The 17,286-nt window shown below is 39.8% G+C and overlaps 1 protein-coding gene across 2 annotated transcripts in view; it reads right to left on the minus strand.

Annotated features, from left to right (window-relative positions):
- Positions 1-465: 465 nt before the first annotated feature.
- The window catches only part of lrfn1 (leucine rich repeat and fibronectin type III domain containing 1), a 137,897-nt gene continuing 121,076 nt past the window's right edge, over positions 466-17,286 (minus strand). For both annotated transcript variants that reach the window (XM_086261890.1, XM_086261889.1), the window contains 2 exons: positions 8,405-9,800; positions 466-2,406 (listed from right to left, as the gene is read on the minus strand). In XM_086261890.1, coding sequence (XP_086118016.1) covers positions 1,506-2,406; positions 8,405-9,780 — 2,277 coding nt within the window. In that variant the 5' untranslated portion in view covers positions 9,781-9,800 and the 3' untranslated portion in view covers positions 466-1,505. The remainder of the gene's footprint in view (positions 2,407-8,404; positions 9,801-17,286) is intronic.

Here is a 17,286-nt window from a genome sequence, read left to right on the forward strand (position 1 = left end):
GCGTACAGTACTGGTTTTACATGTTTGAAAGTAAATTCCTCTCCTGCTGTTTAATATATAAGTTAAAAACAGGATGCTACACAGGCCGTGTTCAAATGGTTATTAATATATCCACACTGCAGTATGCAATTAATTAGGAACCTTGCAGAGCTTTGTTTCCCCCTAGTGGCACACCTCAGATCGTACACCCTTGATAATAACAGCTGGCTGCATTTGAATTCAGCACCACGTCCAGTTATCGTGTCCCCTCCTCGTCCCACTACCACTCTGCTCAGTGGTCATAGAGGAGCTTTCACAGAAGCCTTATAAATAGCACAGAGAAATCAAATATTTATCTTCTGAATTTGTGTGTCCCTTCCTGCAGTGGACAGACACGCACACGCACGCATACTCACGCACGCATACTCACGCACACACACACGCGCACCCTCCTACTGCTGCAGCACAAGAAGGAAACGCCACTGATACAGTTAACCCACACAAAAAAATTTAATACCCTTCGTGAGGGAGTAGATGGTCCAAACCTTGACATACTAAATAGGGAGAGGTGTGATGACACAGGTTTTTAATGTAAAAACTTGCAGCCAACACCCAAATGCTTTGTAAAAAGTCATGTGACATATGACTTACTTACTTACATAGTTAGTACACATACACCAATGTTTTAATATACTTATATATGTCTTTTTTGTTTGTCTTTTATCCAGACCAGCCAGATACAGTACCCATTAATATACAGTCACATCTGCAACAATACCGATTTTAATATCATACAGTCCGACCGTCAGAGAGGAATCCATGGCAGGTTTCCAGGTCCATCTTCTCTATGCAAACACATAAGAAATCAGCCTTTGTAAAATTCCGCTCTCTTTTAATAATCATTATTGTATAGACTGGTGGTGATACTTGTCCTTGTATCTCGTGTCTTCTGTGCAAAAGTTTTTTTTGTTGTTGTTGTTTTTTTTAACTTTATGAACCCAAAACATGATTGACATAACAGGATACCTGGCTGTTCACTTTACAGTTATGATGAAGTTTTTTTTCTTTTTTCTTTTTTCTTTCTTCTTTTTTTTTTTTTTTTTTTACAATTAAACAGTTACATCCTAACGCCACACCCCTTGGCATATCACAGAAAAAGGAGAAAATTAAAAATCCAACACAATGCTTCCCGTTCTCAGTATTGGAAAGCAGTGGTAGAGAGGACGGTTTATGACTACAGTGAGCAGCATCCTCCATTCGTACATTTTTTTTTTAGAATAAGGCACTGCTGCATAAAGAAAGGACATGGCCAACAGACTTCTGTGGGAGCATGACGGGGAGGCAGGATGAACGAGACCGTGTTCTTCTCCAGCAACTCGCAGAAAGCTCGTCTCAGTATGTGTGCTTGTGTTTATCTCTTGCTGTGTGCTGGGAAAGTGTGTCATATGGCATGTAGACATATTCGTGTTTTTACATGTGTGTGTTTGTATGTGGCTGAGCCATTTCTTTTGGCTACACTACTTTACTCAGACTGTGCTCTCTAGCATCCACTCAGTGCTGCTGAATGTAACTCTCCTGTTGGCGAGCGGCGAGGACTCCATGTTGAGCTGGTTGGTGGATTTGTGCCACCTCGTCCTCGCTCTGCGTGGGTAACTATGACTCTGAAAAATGGAGTAATCCCCGCCGTCAAACGAGAATCTGTGCCTAGTTCGTGCTAGCTCATTAGGGAGCAACCCCATGTTGGCCAGGGTACTCTTCTTGTCCTTGAGCCTGGGAGCCTCCTTGGTGCCAGCATTGGGGCCTATGAGACACAGGGACATGGTGGAGCCTGTCAGGCTATTGTCCATCTGCGTGTCGTCAGATGGGGGACCAGAGCGCTCTCCATCCAGGCTGGTTCTTCTCTTCATCTTGTCTACAGTCATGGGAGGCAGCTCCACCTCCAGTATGGCAGTTGTGGCTGCTGAATCCTCCTTTTTCTCACCATCCACCCTCAGCACCAGTGCCATGCACTCTTTGGGTGCTAGGGCTTCATGCTGGCCTTCATCAGAAGGTTGCTTGGAGGCAGAACGCTGGAGCCGGTGCTGGCTTCCATTGGTCTGGGAGTGCATGCTACAGCTGACCTTGGTCTTGCTGTCCTCCGGGCTGCTGTAGGCCTTGTAACGAATCATCAGGATGATGATGAACACTAACACCGAAGCAACAATTATACCACCAATAATGATGATCATAGTGCCTCCCAGGAACTGGCTGTGCATGAAACGGCACTGGCTGACCTCACTGGCTGTGTGGAACTGTACGCAGCCGACCACACGGGTAGCTGTTAACGAAGTGATGCCGTCATCGTAAACCGCCAGCACACAAAGGTCGTATTCCCGTCCTGCAGCCAGATCATTGATTAAGAAGTTCTTGCTGGTGGATGGGATCATTCTGCGGAGAAAAGAAACAGCGCAGTGATGAAGATGTGGAGGAGTAATCTTAAGAATTACAACACCCACATGCACTGATTTGCACAAGGTGTATTAAATCACACAGAGGTGTCAGTTCTGCATCAGAATAAGGTAACAGTGCCATTACCACAAACTTTAAATATCACTCTGGTAGACAGACATAAAAAACATCACACTTCAATACAGGTGACTTCTAAGTGCATATGTTGTATTATATTGTAAAAAGGCTGTGAGAAGTTGCTCGATTTGGTTTGTGTCTAACAAAGTGACAGCGAAGGTGATAAAAAAGGCAGGAGAGGCTCACTGTCTCGAGTATATGCCACAACAGCTGCAGGCTGGAGGACAAGTGACGCATGAAGTGAAGACAGTTTGGATGTGTGAATACCTAAGGTCACAGTTTGTTGGCAACTGTAAGATTACACGACTCTAAGTACGAAGGAGAAAGGCATTGTCTTCAGGTCAACATTGGCGTTAATATAATTAGAAGCTTGTTCCTTTTCCCTAAGGGAAGACTTTGATGGTTATCATTTGTAGGTAATAACGTACCACCTAAAGACAAAACAACACTCAGCTCCATGCTAAAACGGGATGAGAAAATTATACAGGAGAGCAACTCATTATATCTGATAAAACCTAGAAAAAAAGAAAGAAAGAAAGAAAGTCAACCACTATTATTAACTTACTCTGTGAATACATAAATCCTGGGATGCTTTTCAGTAAAATATATTCAGTTAATTTGTGTCACGTTTTGCATAATAAACACGTGAAACTTCAGATTCTCACACTTTAACAGTGTTTGCAAATGGTAATTTTTATCCATTATTCTAAAGAGTAAGCTCATCCAGTGTAACCATGCAAAACGTTTTAATTGCTGTAACTTTTTTATATTAATTTTTTAAACTAGTGGTATTTGGGAATTTTATCAGAATTCTAAAAAAATGATGAATCGCCCAAGAAATCTTAACGCTACAATGCTGAAATGTGGAAAACTTCTCCATGTACTGGTGCTTTATGCTTGAAATACAATCAAGACCATCTGTAAGCAACAGTGATTCTCAAACAACTATTTTTATAGTTTACTTCAAATTTCAAACACTTTGTTGGAAGATAATAAGGTAGATTTCTTCAAGTGCTGTTCTGTCCTGGGATTCCTTACAAAAAAGATAGGTAGAACTCCAAACTGAGTGTAAGGAGCTTGGAAAGAAAAGTGTCTGGACTTCTCTAGGGTTACTTGAAGATGTTTCACCTCTCATCCGAGAAGCTTCTTCAGTTGTAAGAGCAATTGGTGGAGGTTCCCAGGTTTTAAGCCCTACGGGAGTGTCTCCAAGAGGGTCATGGACCCTCTATCCTCTACATCTATGATCCTCTACCTAATCACACAAGCCAAGGTGTGAAAATGGGTGTGGGTCACAATCAGCCAAGGTTTGATCTACTGAGGTTATGTGGCCCAGGGTGTGAGTGGGCGATAAGGCGTCTGGGAAGGGATCTTTCCGAGCTCCTTAGACTACAATGACCTGGACGACTGAGAACCTTCACAGACAACTCCAAACTGTTGACCATGAACATTATCCATATGTTCAATTTCAGATATCATGAATGCTTTTTCTGTAATTAGTAAAATCTTGTTTGCAAACGCCTATTGTTGCTAGACATACTTTCCATACTCTTCCTGGTCTTTCACATGAGCTCTTCATAAAACAGGGGGCAGAGAGGATTTGTGAGTTTATGCATAATTTTTCTTTTTGTGGATGGGTTCAAATTACCTCAAACTAGTAGACCAAAACAAACTCATTCATTGCAATCACTCCCCTGTACACAAAGCCATCTTGCTGACATTATTTATGATAATTGGCCACAATATCTCACAAACTGGCTGTGCTACAAAATAGAAACTTGGCAGAAAGCTGAATTTTTCACATTTTCAAAAAAAAACTGCTTTGACGGCATCACCACATGGTTAGTTACAAAGGGTAATCCTGCATAACCTACATGTACACACAAGATTTCGATTCCAAGTTGCTCAGCTAGGTAAGTCTTAAGCTTCTAGTTCCAGCAGCTACAAACAAGCTGCAAAAGATTTTAGCAGTTACATTTCATTTCAGTATCATATATCTAACACTTGTCATCGAACAATAAATGAAGAAGCAATTCATGCCTTCAATTTCGATTTAGCACAACAAGATTGGAGTTCGGTGTATGAAGAGTCAGATGTGGACAAGGCTTATGACAATTTCCTAGATATTTTTACTATGTGGTACAATAAACATTGTCCTGTAAACGAACACATGACAAAGAAAAAAAAGATAAAAAGTCCTTGGCTCACAAAAGGAATTATTAATGCTTGCAAAAAGAAAAACAATCTGTATAAACAGTTTATCAAAGTAAAAACAAAAGAAGTGGAACAAAGATATAAAGCATATAGAAATAAATTGACTGATATTATAAGAACGAGCAAACAACTTTATTATAGAAGAAGATTATATGAAAATAAAAACAATATAAAAGGAACTTGGGATGTGTTAAACAACTTAATTAAACAAGGATCTTCTGGAACATCATATCCTGAATATTTTACTGATGCAAATGGTGAAAATCACAACATGAGTAATATTGTCGATAGGTTCAATAAATTCTTCATAAATGTTGGCCCTGAACTAGCAGCGGACATCCCGTGTCATAAAAATGAAAATATCAGCAAAATAAAATCAAATCCCTTTTCACTGTTCCTCTCAGCTACAAATGAGCAAGAAGTAATAAATATCACATTAGAATGTAAAAGTAAGTCTTCAATGGATTATCACGACATAAATATGTCTGTAGTTAAACAGGTTATTCTGAATATTGCTAGTCCCTTAACATATATCTGTAATTTATCATTTCAGTCCGGTTGTTTTCCAAAAAAAATGAAAATTGCGAAAGTAATACCACTATATAAAAGTAATGACAAACACAGTTTTACCAATTATAGGCCTATTTCTCTACTGCCTCAATTCTCAAAAATTCTAGAAAAACTTTTTAATTCAAGATTACAAAAATTCCTTGAAAAACATCAAATAATAAATGTTGGTCAGTATGGTTTCAGAACACAAAGAACCACTTCAATGGCGATAATTGAGGCAGTAGAAGAAATTACTGATGCACTGGACAAAAATAAATATGCAGTTGGTATTTTTGTTGATCTCAAAAAGGCCTTCGACACAATTAATCACTCAATTTTATTGGATAAATTGGAAAGATATGGTATTCGAGGGAAAGCTGGTAACTGGTTAAAAAGTTATCTAACGGGTCGGGAACAATATGTTAGCATAGGGCATTACCATTCAGAGAAACTTGGTATTACATGTGGTGTTCCCCAAGGGTCAGTGTTGGGACCAAAACTTTTCAATGTATACATAAATGATATTTTTGATGTTTCTCAAGTACTTAAACTCATACTGTTCGCAGATGACACCAACATATTTTTCAGTAGCGATGATTATACTGATCTTGTAATGACTGTAAACAGGGAGCTACAATTAATAAAAAAATGGATGGACATAAATAAATTATCATTAAATATAAATAAAACTAAAGCAATGTTTTTTGGTAATTTTAAATATAATATAGAATTACCAATTATAATTGAAGGTGTACCAATTGATAATGTGAGTGAAAACAAATTTTTGGGAGTCGTAATTGATAACAAAATTTCATGGAAACCCCACGTCAGACACATAAAAACCAAAATTTCCAGAAGCCTCGCAGTTTTGAACAAAGTGAAACAATTCCTTGATAAAGATGCACTTCGTACTCTGTACTGTACCCTGGTTCTTCCATATCTTACATATTGTGTGGAAGTGTGGGGAAACACATATAAAAATACAACTAATCCATTAGTCACAGTACAGAAACGAGCACTGCGTATAATTCACAAGGCTGGTTATCTAGATCATACTCACAAATTCTTTCTTCAGGCAAAGTTACTTAAATTCCAGGATCTGGTTAATTACAATACATCCATAATTTTGTATAAAGCTTTTACTAAACTTTTACCGGCAAATTTACAAACTAGATTTGAAATTCGAGAAAAGGTTTATAATGTTAGAGGATTTGGAGAATTCAAATTACCCAGAACTCGAACAACCCGTAAAGGCTTTTGTGTGTCTGTATGTGGTGTGAAAATCTGGAACAGTCTGAGTTTACAACTGAAACAATGCAAAAATATTCATAGATTTAAATTTCTCTACAAACAGTTGGTCTGGTCACAGTATACTCAATGATGGTTTTTTAGTGTGCTCTGTAATGTCTGTTCTCTTACCATTGCTGGTATGGATTCAAAAAAAAAGAAAAAAAAAGACTGTGCGTATGTATGTACATATATGTACATGTGTGTGTAGATATATATGTATGTATATGTATGTGTGTATGTGTGTGTTTGTTACTTGTAGTTATTACTGCCTGTTACCTGTGGTAATGTAATTTATAATTTATATATTCTGTATTCAGTTATGAAGGCTCTAATTGTTGCTTGCGAGCTGCAGTTTAGATGCTTGTATGCGCCCGGGGCTGTTGATGGGACTGTATGCAATAATGGGCGTAGCTGCGGGAAGTTTATTGTTTTGTTTTGTTTTTTTGTTTTTTTGTTGATGAGTGAGTATAGGGGTGGGATTTAATAAGTTTTCTTCGTCCCACTCCTTTTTCAGGCAATTTTTGATTTTTGTTTTGTGCATTTTATGTTCAATATAGGTATTTGTTGTGCCTGGAAATGAACAAATAAATGAATGAAATGAAATACTCCAAACTCTACAAAATTTTTACATATACAACTGAGAAGTGTTAAATAAGTATCCCCCTGAAACCCACAGGTAGATTCTGGGGTGATGGATGGGTTGCAGGCGCTGTGGCACTGACAAAATTGTAGCAGCAGCTGCAATTTATCTTATACTTTATAATGTAACTCACTGTTAACAATTTGCCTGCGCTGACAATGTTCTTTGTGTAACCAAGACACAACAAAAGCAAATGCAATAAAGTTTGAAATCACTTTCATATTTCATACAATCCACTTCATTCTGTTTACAGTTACCAGCTAATTATTTTTCACTTTAGATACAAAACAATATGAGTATCTAAAATATGATACACTGTTACAGACTTATGGATCTAAAAGTTTAGGCAGGGGGGTATGACTAGCTCTATTTCAACTTTCTATAACATCTAAATATGCCATTCCATGTTATCACATCAGCTATGAGGTCAATAATGATATGAATAATATATAAACCGCTGACTTCTCTCATTTTTGGCTCATAAAAACAGCATAAAATCCCAAACTGCTTACAATGTTTTGAGCAAAAGCATGTTAATCCTCTCATGACACCTCAGATGTATGCTGTTACTGTGGGCAGCCCTGAGGACTTTCATCTGTAAACAAATATTTTTGTAGTGCTTGTACTGTTACTTTTAACTTACAGTAAGTAAATGATCTGACTCCTTCTTCCACTGCTATAACCAAGCCTATCATTAGACAACCACATGTAATCACACTCTGTGTTGCAACCAATTAATGCAGACACTTGCTAATGAAACAAACAGTTACATGCAGTGAAATAGTTAGCCTCAGTGTTATTGTTGTTGTCATATTATGTTTTAATGATGCTGAAAAGACTATTTAGTCCTTTAGGGTGCTGGACTCATAAGCAGTTCAGCTGCTTGAGTGCTCTGTCATAATGTAACAAGCAATTACAGAAAATATAAATATCTTAAGCGTACTGTACAATTTTGGCACAGTAAAATTTTCATTTATGTATAACTCTCTCTCCTGACTGCACTAGAGGAGTTGCTTGTTTTTGGACGCACTTAATCATTTTGCTTCCTTGGGATATGTCAATCTCCCATAACGGACAGCTGTGTCATTCAGCAGATGGTCAATCCAGATGTCTCACCTTTCCTCATATCCCTATCTACCCTCGTTCATCCATCCTGGCTTCATAGCTTACCTGTACACCAAAGTATCATCTGCCGTGCTGTTGTACTGAATCTGGTACATTCTGATGCCAGGGATATGGCGCTCAGATGGCCAGCGGATCACAGCGGAGGAGGAGGTCAGTTCAGTGACCATCACCCTTCTGTCCTGCTTGTCATAGCCCTTGGTGTCATTGCCAGATTTGGAGGAGGTGGTGATGTCTGAGAGTCCAGGGTCCTCACGCATGTGGCCTGTGTTGTTAACAAACAAGGGTAAGGGGATCATGTTGATCTCAACAGCAGCTGTAGCGATGCCTGCGGCATTGGATGCCACACAATTAAATGACCCACTGTCCTTCAGAGTGGTGATGAGAATATCAAGGGTGCCATTATCATACAAGACGGTGCGGGAATTGTTATGCACCAGCTTGCCGTCTGGTGACCGCCAGTGAATATCTGGTTCCGGATCACCCACAGCTTTGCATTTAAGAGTCACTCCTTGCCCTTCCATCACAAAAGGCTTACTGGTAAGATGTTTGGTGATTAGCGGTGGCTCACAGATAAACTCTTCCTCTTGAATAGACCAGAAGTATTTGTCCATGAGGTGCTCTGGGGAGGCACAGGTCTCCAAGTCATCCTCTCTTGTTAGCCTGCGCAGCCACAGCAGCTCACAGTTACAGTGTAGGGGGTTTCCCCCAAAACTCACGGTCAGAGTAGACGAGCTGGAATCCTTGGCATCAGACAGGACCTGGGCGTGCTGGAACAGGCTGTCTGGCGGCAACTTCTGCAGCCTGTTAGAGGTCATGTCCAGGCGGACTAGCTTAGTGAGCAGTGTAAAGGTCCCTGCTCCAATGTGGTCAATTAGGTTGTGGTCCAGTGTGAGGGTGTTAATGTTGGTCATTTTGGCTATAGCTTCCCAGGGAAGGGTGCGCAGGTTGTTATTGGAAAGATCCAAGTCCTCTATTGTGGAAACAAACTCATCGAACGAGGTGGGGGCCACCTGGTGGATCTGGTTGTTTCCGAGGATGAGGTGCCGCAGGTTGACGAGGCCTTTAAAGTGTTCGCTTTTTATAGCACTGAGACGGTTTCCATCCATGTGGAGCGCCCGCAAGGCTCGCAGGCCGAGAAAGGCATGGGGTGTGATCTGACTGATGGTGTTGCGGGACAAAGTGAGGTGGACTAAACTAGTCATGTTGTAAAAGTCTTTCCTGCGGATGATGGTGATAAAGTTGTCAGTGAGTCGCAGCTCGACAGTCTTGCGGTCGATGGTGGGGGGCACGAACAACAGACCGGTTTTAGCACAGAGCAGAGTCAGAGTAGGGGAGAGGTGCTGGCAGATGCAGCGGCCGGGGCAGCTGTATCCCTTCACCAGGGCTGCAGACAGCAACATGCAAAGAACCAGCCGCTCCATTGTTGATCGGTTTCCAGATCCTGTGTGTGAGATAGACAAAGGGAAACAGGGGAAACAGAGTCAAAAAACCAGAAATCTTTGAATGAATAAATAGTACCAGGCTTTTTGAGAGCCTGCTGCAAAAAACCCACAGTCTGACCAAGGTTGCTGAGACTGCCAGCAAGGTATCAATCACAAAATGAAATGGAGCTTTTCTGAAATAATGGCACCTGGGATGATGAAAGGCTGCGCCAACCCTGTCAGAAGCCCATGTCTCTGGAGCTTTTTAATGGAAATAATAGAATGGGTTTTTTTGTGCCACCAGGCTGCATCACCACTGGGCCATATAATTTCCTGAATGATCACAGGGCAGTTTTCCTGTATTAGGTAACCATGCCATGTACATGTCCATCATGGAACAAGGCTTGTGTGTTTTTCTTGCTCTGAATTCCACATCAGGGAGGAGAATTAAAGGTAGAAAGGGCGCTTGTCAAGAGTACTCAGTGATTTCTGTAACCTTTTCATACTCTCTGCCCTCGCTATGCCTCTGAGATGTACAACAAAATTAGACAGAAACCTGTCATGTAAATTTTGGCAAGGAAAAATAAAACTGGAAAAAGTAGAAATGCGGCCTGTTTTCATTGTTCATCCGATGGAAACATTATTGAGTGATTCCCAGGTTTTGAGGATGTTCAGATTCTCTGATTCCCATTTAGAAATATTGATTTCAGTCTTTGAGAGAACACGCCTGTGGTGACAGGAGTAAAAAGAAGTCCTTGGCAGTAATAACCATAAAAAGCCCACTGGAGCACACTAGCTACGTGCTGATGTTATATTGCCAGTGGTTTTACCCTTTTTGGCATTCATCTTGACTACTAATACCTTGTGTTTCACTGTTGATGAGAGCCTTTTAATGCTGCTAAAGTAGAGGGATGGCAACTCACTTTTCCCAGCAAGGTTTAGAGATTGACACATGGGTTACTGCAACCCAGCACTCTCCAAACCCACAGGGAAACGCTTCTTCCCAGCCAGATCCAGTGTGTCAATCAACAGCAATGTTTCTTTTTATTGGGTCCAGCATAATTATCTTAATTCATCCTGAAAAAGCTGGCTGTGGATTTTAAACACAAATGATGTCTCTTTTTTTACAATTTGTGATGCTTTATCCAATTTGTCACATCTAATTTTAGAGTCCCTTTTTCTACATTCCACTATGTTGAGGTGGTGCTGACGGCCTTAACACCACAGATTTTTGTTCCCCTATTGTGCCCAAAGCAAAAGCATCTAGTGCTAACAGAACAAACAACCCTAAATTAAATTTGATTCAAAATGCCTGCGGTGAAATTCACAGAATATTGTAATGCCACATGTCAAATTTCATTAAAAAAAAGAAAGCAGAGTGTTCTTTCTCTACCTTTCAAGCTTTCCCTTACGCTTTACACAAACACTCCCTTTTGCTTAAAAGCGATCAAACCTGATCTGATGAGCGTTATGTTCTGATAGTTCTATGTAAATACTCATAGGAGTAAGAAATTGTGCGTGCAATGTCTTTTTACATCAACCTGTGGCACACTGGCCAGACACCAGCGGACATTTTCAGTTGCTTTTCCTATTCGGTCTGTTGCACACGCACACAGACACACGTGCACAGACACACGCACACAGACACACGTGCACAGACACACGCACACAGACACACGTGCACAGACGCGCACTGCTGGCCGGGTGGCTGGCAACCGTCTGACAGCGAACACGACACCTCGTTAACTATGAGAAAGCGCTGCACAATCAGAGCACTCATAAAATCTGGATTTGTGTGATGTCATTATCTGAGGGAAGTAGAACAGTTTGAAGCACAAGTTCAAACCAGTGGGATAGTTTATCAAAGATAAACTGCTGATCAAATTAACCCAGCAGTGACAGCTGTGCTGCTACTTTAGACTACATTTCAGTAGACCAGTAGACTGTATTTAAGTGAGATACTAAACCAAGACCTTTGGTCCATTTGTGTTTACACCTCCTTTTCTCGTTGCTTCGACTCTGCAGGCGTAGCTGTTACCTCTAATTCTAAAACAGAGTCGCTAAATTACAGCACACACACAGTTATTTTCTGCTATCTGTCACATTTATACTGAGGTTAGACCGCATTCCTGGAGAAAAAACACATACTCTGTGTGGACAAGTCTTCAAGAGAGAATTTATATAGTAATGTTCTTTTGTGCGACTCCCTCGTCTAAATTAATTCTCCAAATTTTCTCTTTTTAAGCACAGTGGGGAAAGCTGAAACTATGCAGTAGGTTACAACAGGGCCGTGTAAATTCTTATGTGGGAGCTTGTCACACTCGTTTGTTAAATTTCAATATAGTGGTGACCTTGCTTGATTGTGTTAGTATTCAGATGCTAACTAGGCCACAAAGCTCACAGTTTCTCAGAGGACCATCTGTGTCTGAGCACTTCCTGCCACACCGTCGAGGATACTCTATTGATCTTTCAGCATCTCAGGGAGGGGGAAAACTTTGTTGCCACGGCAACTCTGGTGTAGAATGTAGGTCTTTGAATTGCATTAAGATGATGTTAAGCTGCCCGATAAGCGAGGCTTCGATCTTAATGGTTGCCGCTAAGAAGGTTGGACGGGACGTGAACAGATGTATGAATGGCAACGTAAATTGAAAGAAAAGGGCAGCTCTGCTTCGCATTTCTATCTTTGGTTTATTGCTTAATAAAAGTGCCGGTCACCAAATCGATATGCAGACAGCAGCAGAGAGCACAAGGTGAACCGGAGTTTAGATTTGCTATGTCCAGCCATGATGCAATACAACCTTTCACAGGGAATTAGCTAGCTGTGTTACTAAGAAAAAGAAATTGAAGAGGCTATACTTTGAATTGGTAAAGGAAAATAAGGCTGCTGGACACCAAAACAAACACAATAAAAAGAGAGAATGTTATGTAATTGAATAAGCAGTTTACAAAAAAGTGTATAGCTCTAAAAAAAAAGAAAAAGAAAAATTAGACCACTCCCATTGCCTAAAATCCAGAAATCGTCTAAAATCCATAAAAAATGCCTTTACATTCATTGCCTTGGCCACAAATCTAAGCTACTACATGTCTAAATGGCAGGATTGTGGTAAAACAAACAGAGATCCTAACAGGGAACTACATGAAATACAGATAAAATTTTAGCCTGTGCTCAGAAATAACAATTTAAATGTATAGCGAATACAGGAACCACTCAGAGAGCTTGGACCTCCGCTAAGGCAGATCACTCTCTGAGCAGTATTTACTAAATGCTGTATACATTGTATACATTAATTGTTTTTCTTTGTTCTTTTTTAAAAACATACCTTAAAAAGTTTAGTAATAAATATCAAGTTGAAAATTTCTAATGACAAGTTTGGGGGTTTTTTGTACAGGAACATTGTACATGTATTCAAAATGTTATGTAATTAAATGATTATAATCTTACTGTAATATACATACTAAAGTCATAATGAAACAAATGTTGCCAATACAAAGAGACTAGAATGTCCAAAATAATAACATGTGACCTTTTCTGACTTCCAGTGATGGTAATGCGATGTTTAGAACCCCCATATATCATTCCCTATAGGCCTATATGTTGCCAATACAAACAATGTCAGTGAGAAATCTCTACATAGCTTTATTATCACTTTGACCTTGAGATCTTTATATTTCACTTTCAATATGTTCACAATACACACCACACCAGCCTAGTTCTGAGGCTTTTTGTCACTTTTTCACCAATAAATTATTAAGTTACCCCTGAAGACCTCGGTGGATGTAAGCCAAATTTGACTGGATTGTTAACACGACCCCACTCTACACCCCTACATACCAGAATTCACTCAAAACGTGAGAATGACACACGCTACTAAAACAACCCGTTCTCACTCCCAAAGCGTAACATTTTACGCTAGGTGACAAATCGTCACCATATTACGTTTTCGGCTACCCACCACGTTCCTAAATGACGACCTCGGAAAAAGAGGAAATATGAGAACCGTCTGGACTGAACCTACACATGTTCGCTCTTTTTCTTCAAATCGCTTAGAAACACGCTATTTAACATCATTAAAGTCCTGGTTAAGGTCAGGAATAAGGTTATGGTCAGGGCTAGGGATAAGGTTAGGTTTAGGGCTGGAATACAGGGCTGGAACGTCTACTACCGCGGGAGCGTCATTGCACTGGATTCCAGCCATAACCCGCCGCGTACCATAAGAACGCCGAAGGTCTCCTTTCGCGTTCCTCAGGAACGCCGCGGGACGTGACAAAACGTCCACATGTTACGCCTCGGGAGTGAGAACGCTCTGACTAAAAACACTACCTCCTTGGCAGAGGCAATAAAATTTTTTGTTCTAATTTACATAAAATGTACAAGTTTTGTTTTAATCGTGACTGTGTTAAATTTTACATCTTAAAATACAGTGCACACCAGTTTTGAAGAAAATTCAGTACAGCCTAGTAGCCCTCCACACGGAGACTAATGACTGATGAATCATCTGTATTAGAGGTGTATTTGAGTGGGTGGTAAAAACAGGCATAAAAAAACCCAACTTTATTTTAATGCTCGAGGATGTGTGAGATTACATTCTGCTTTGCTGATGACGCTCAAGCAGGAGGGACCTGTTTGCAACTTGTGTTGTTGCCAGCAGTGACAGCAGTTACCCAGGGAAAGCATTTCAGCATCAGGAAATCTGATGACTCCTCTAGGTGAAGATAAAGGGTTTTAATTTTATATCCTAAAATGCTTATGTAATGTTTTGACAGTTAATTCTGGTATGTTCTGCTTCAGATTTCAATGAATATAAAGATCTCATTAAACTATGAGTTTATTCAGAAGCATTATCAAACCACCAGTTTTCACCTTTCATGTCGGTGGAGATGCTAATGACTGACCTTCAGTTAGGAATTATTGATGAGTGTTTTTAGGTTTCTTTTATCTTCTTGTATAAGCATATATTCTGGGTCTGGGGGTGGGTAACCTGTGTAGCAGTGAGAAATGTTCTTTGTGATGGTGGTTGTTGCTTCTTCATCCTGCAAATCAGGATGAAGAAGCAACAACATAAATTAATTGTCTGTCTTGAATAAAGCATATTGAGGTTCTACAGAGTGCATGTGGGCTGATTTTTCTCTTGCCGCTGGCACTACATTAAAGCAGATGGCAGCTGGGGTCGAAGGGAATTGTCAGTTAATTGATTAGTCATCAAGTTTTTTGATCACTAAATTCTTTTTCTAAATTCAGTTATCAAATGATAATTATGAAAACTGTTTCCATCTTTCAAAAATAAGCAAAATGCAGTATATTTAACAAACTTGATACCGTTTCATGTGCATATGTAACTTTTTCCCTTGATGTTTTTTCTTCCTGTTGGCTGCAAACCATTTCACAACAATTTAATTGTCCCTACAAACCTTAATGTGTCATTTTGGACCTTTTATCAAATTCATATGCAGACTAAGCGTGCATATGAATTATGTTTTTGCATTTATTCTCCACTCTCAGCCTGCTAAACACCACCAGGGCTGCAGCTAAAAGACTAAAATCTGGTCATCAGTACGTCTAAATATTAATGTTACTGAAAATTAATCGTAATCTGTCAGATCCCCTCGTGTCCTGATGATTGAGTTATAATATTTATAATTCTGTGAATGGGTATAGCCGGTTTTCCTTCCTGGCTTCAAATAGGCAAGACTTTATAACTATAGTGGGTCTTTTACAGTTTTATCGACCAAAGCGCTTCAAGCGCACACACATTTATATGGCACATACACATTAATGCAGCACTTCTAATGCTATACAACTGCAGGAAGCTTTTTCTATTACCGACACTCACACCGTTGATTTGTCTGCGAAACTCTCTTTCAGCCTGTATTATATGTTTAACCTCTTCATATTTTTATAATATCATAGTTCAACCTTTCTTTGTAAAAGCAGTCACTCTACTGTCAGTCGACTTGTTCATGCTTCTGGCTGGTTATATCCTGTCACTGCCACCCCTTTCATGTGAACATGCTCATACCTAGATCGTGAAACCCTGAGTTAACTCACTGAATTGATAACAACCTCTGTGTGATGACTTGGCTTCTCTGCCAATGTTCGGCCGAGAGTAGGCAAATTATGGAAAGATATCCTGGGTATGCTGAACTTGCTTTGTGGTACAGGGTCATGTATGCATAGATAAACAGAAACACACTGAGAACACTGAATAACCAGCATGAAAACCCAGTGGCACAAAGAATTTTAAATTAAAGAATTAAATATATTAGAATTAAAGCAACCACAGACAGACATTCAGATCTGCACGAAGAATTCTGCAAATTTTTAGTTGTTCGATTTATATTAGAAGCAGCCAACCATCCATTCACTTCCACTTATCCTTTTCAGGGTCGCAGGGGGTGCTGGGGCCTAACCCAGCTGTCTTAGGGCGAGAGGCAGGGTTTATCCTGGAAAGATCGCCAGTCTGTTGCAGGGCTAACTCACAGACAGAGACAACCATTCGTGCTCACATTCACTTATGGCTTATGGTTTAAGACAACTGGTCTACTGCAAACACAGTAGAAGCAGTGGTTAAGGGTTTAACCACCTATCCAGCCACCCATTAAAAACATGGGACGTTTGGAAAGATGCTGTACCTGTACCTCTGTTCTGATCTTAATAACTCATACCTTACTGTAGCAAAAGTGAGCTATAAGGCTTTTCCCACCACTTGGGAATCACGAAGCTGTCATACTGTCTTGTTGCTGACCTGTAAATCTTATCGGACACATTTACAGTCTTATTGAGCTTGTTCTTATTAGCTAACAGACTAATAAAGACACCAGACAATAAAGCAGAAGGTCAGAATACATTCCACATATGAATGATAAAAAGAACCAGTGGTCTATCTATCCACATCAAATTGTCACATCTTCTGTTTAGTTGTTATAAAAGTGAGTATAATTTTTGTACTCTACGCCTGTAAATGACACGTTTGTTTGACTCGCCTGACAGTTTTTGATCAATGTTCCTAAATATTTATAATTACTTAGAACCTCAACAGCTATTTGTTGGCGTGCCCTACTCGCTATAAGATCAAAAATAATTACCTTAATTATTTTGGCGTTTAACTGAAGAAAATAGCATGACACTAAGTAACAAACTCAGCCAGATATGCACAATAATTAGTTTCATCTTCTGTGTTCACGCAAACAATCACTGTATCGCTGTAAACATCAGACATGCAAGTTAGCCTTGCATACAATAACATACATCTGTTACTGCCACTAAACAAATACACCCATTGTTATATATCATTTACAAGCAAGCATAATTCTGCACCAGGCACGCACACGTGAGTACACTACAACACACAGCCACCCACGCACAGTTACAGGGCACTGCATTCAAAAACACAACTACATGTCTTCACATCCATGCATTTACACATTAACACAAAGATAAACATACTGAACAACAACAACAACAACAACAACAACAACAACAACGAAAAGCAGTAAGTGCTCAAGAGG

Source organism: Aulonocara sp. 'chitande type north' Nkhata Bay, linkage group LG14 (genome assembly GCF_057382095.1).
Source record: "Aulonocara sp. 'chitande type north' Nkhata Bay isolate Kocher_YH1m ecotype deep benthic linkage group LG14, A_spYH_male_GT1.1, whole genome shotgun sequence".
Taxonomy (NCBI): Eukaryota; Metazoa; Chordata; class Actinopteri; order Cichliformes; family Cichlidae; genus Aulonocara; species Aulonocara sp. 'chitande type north' Nkhata Bay.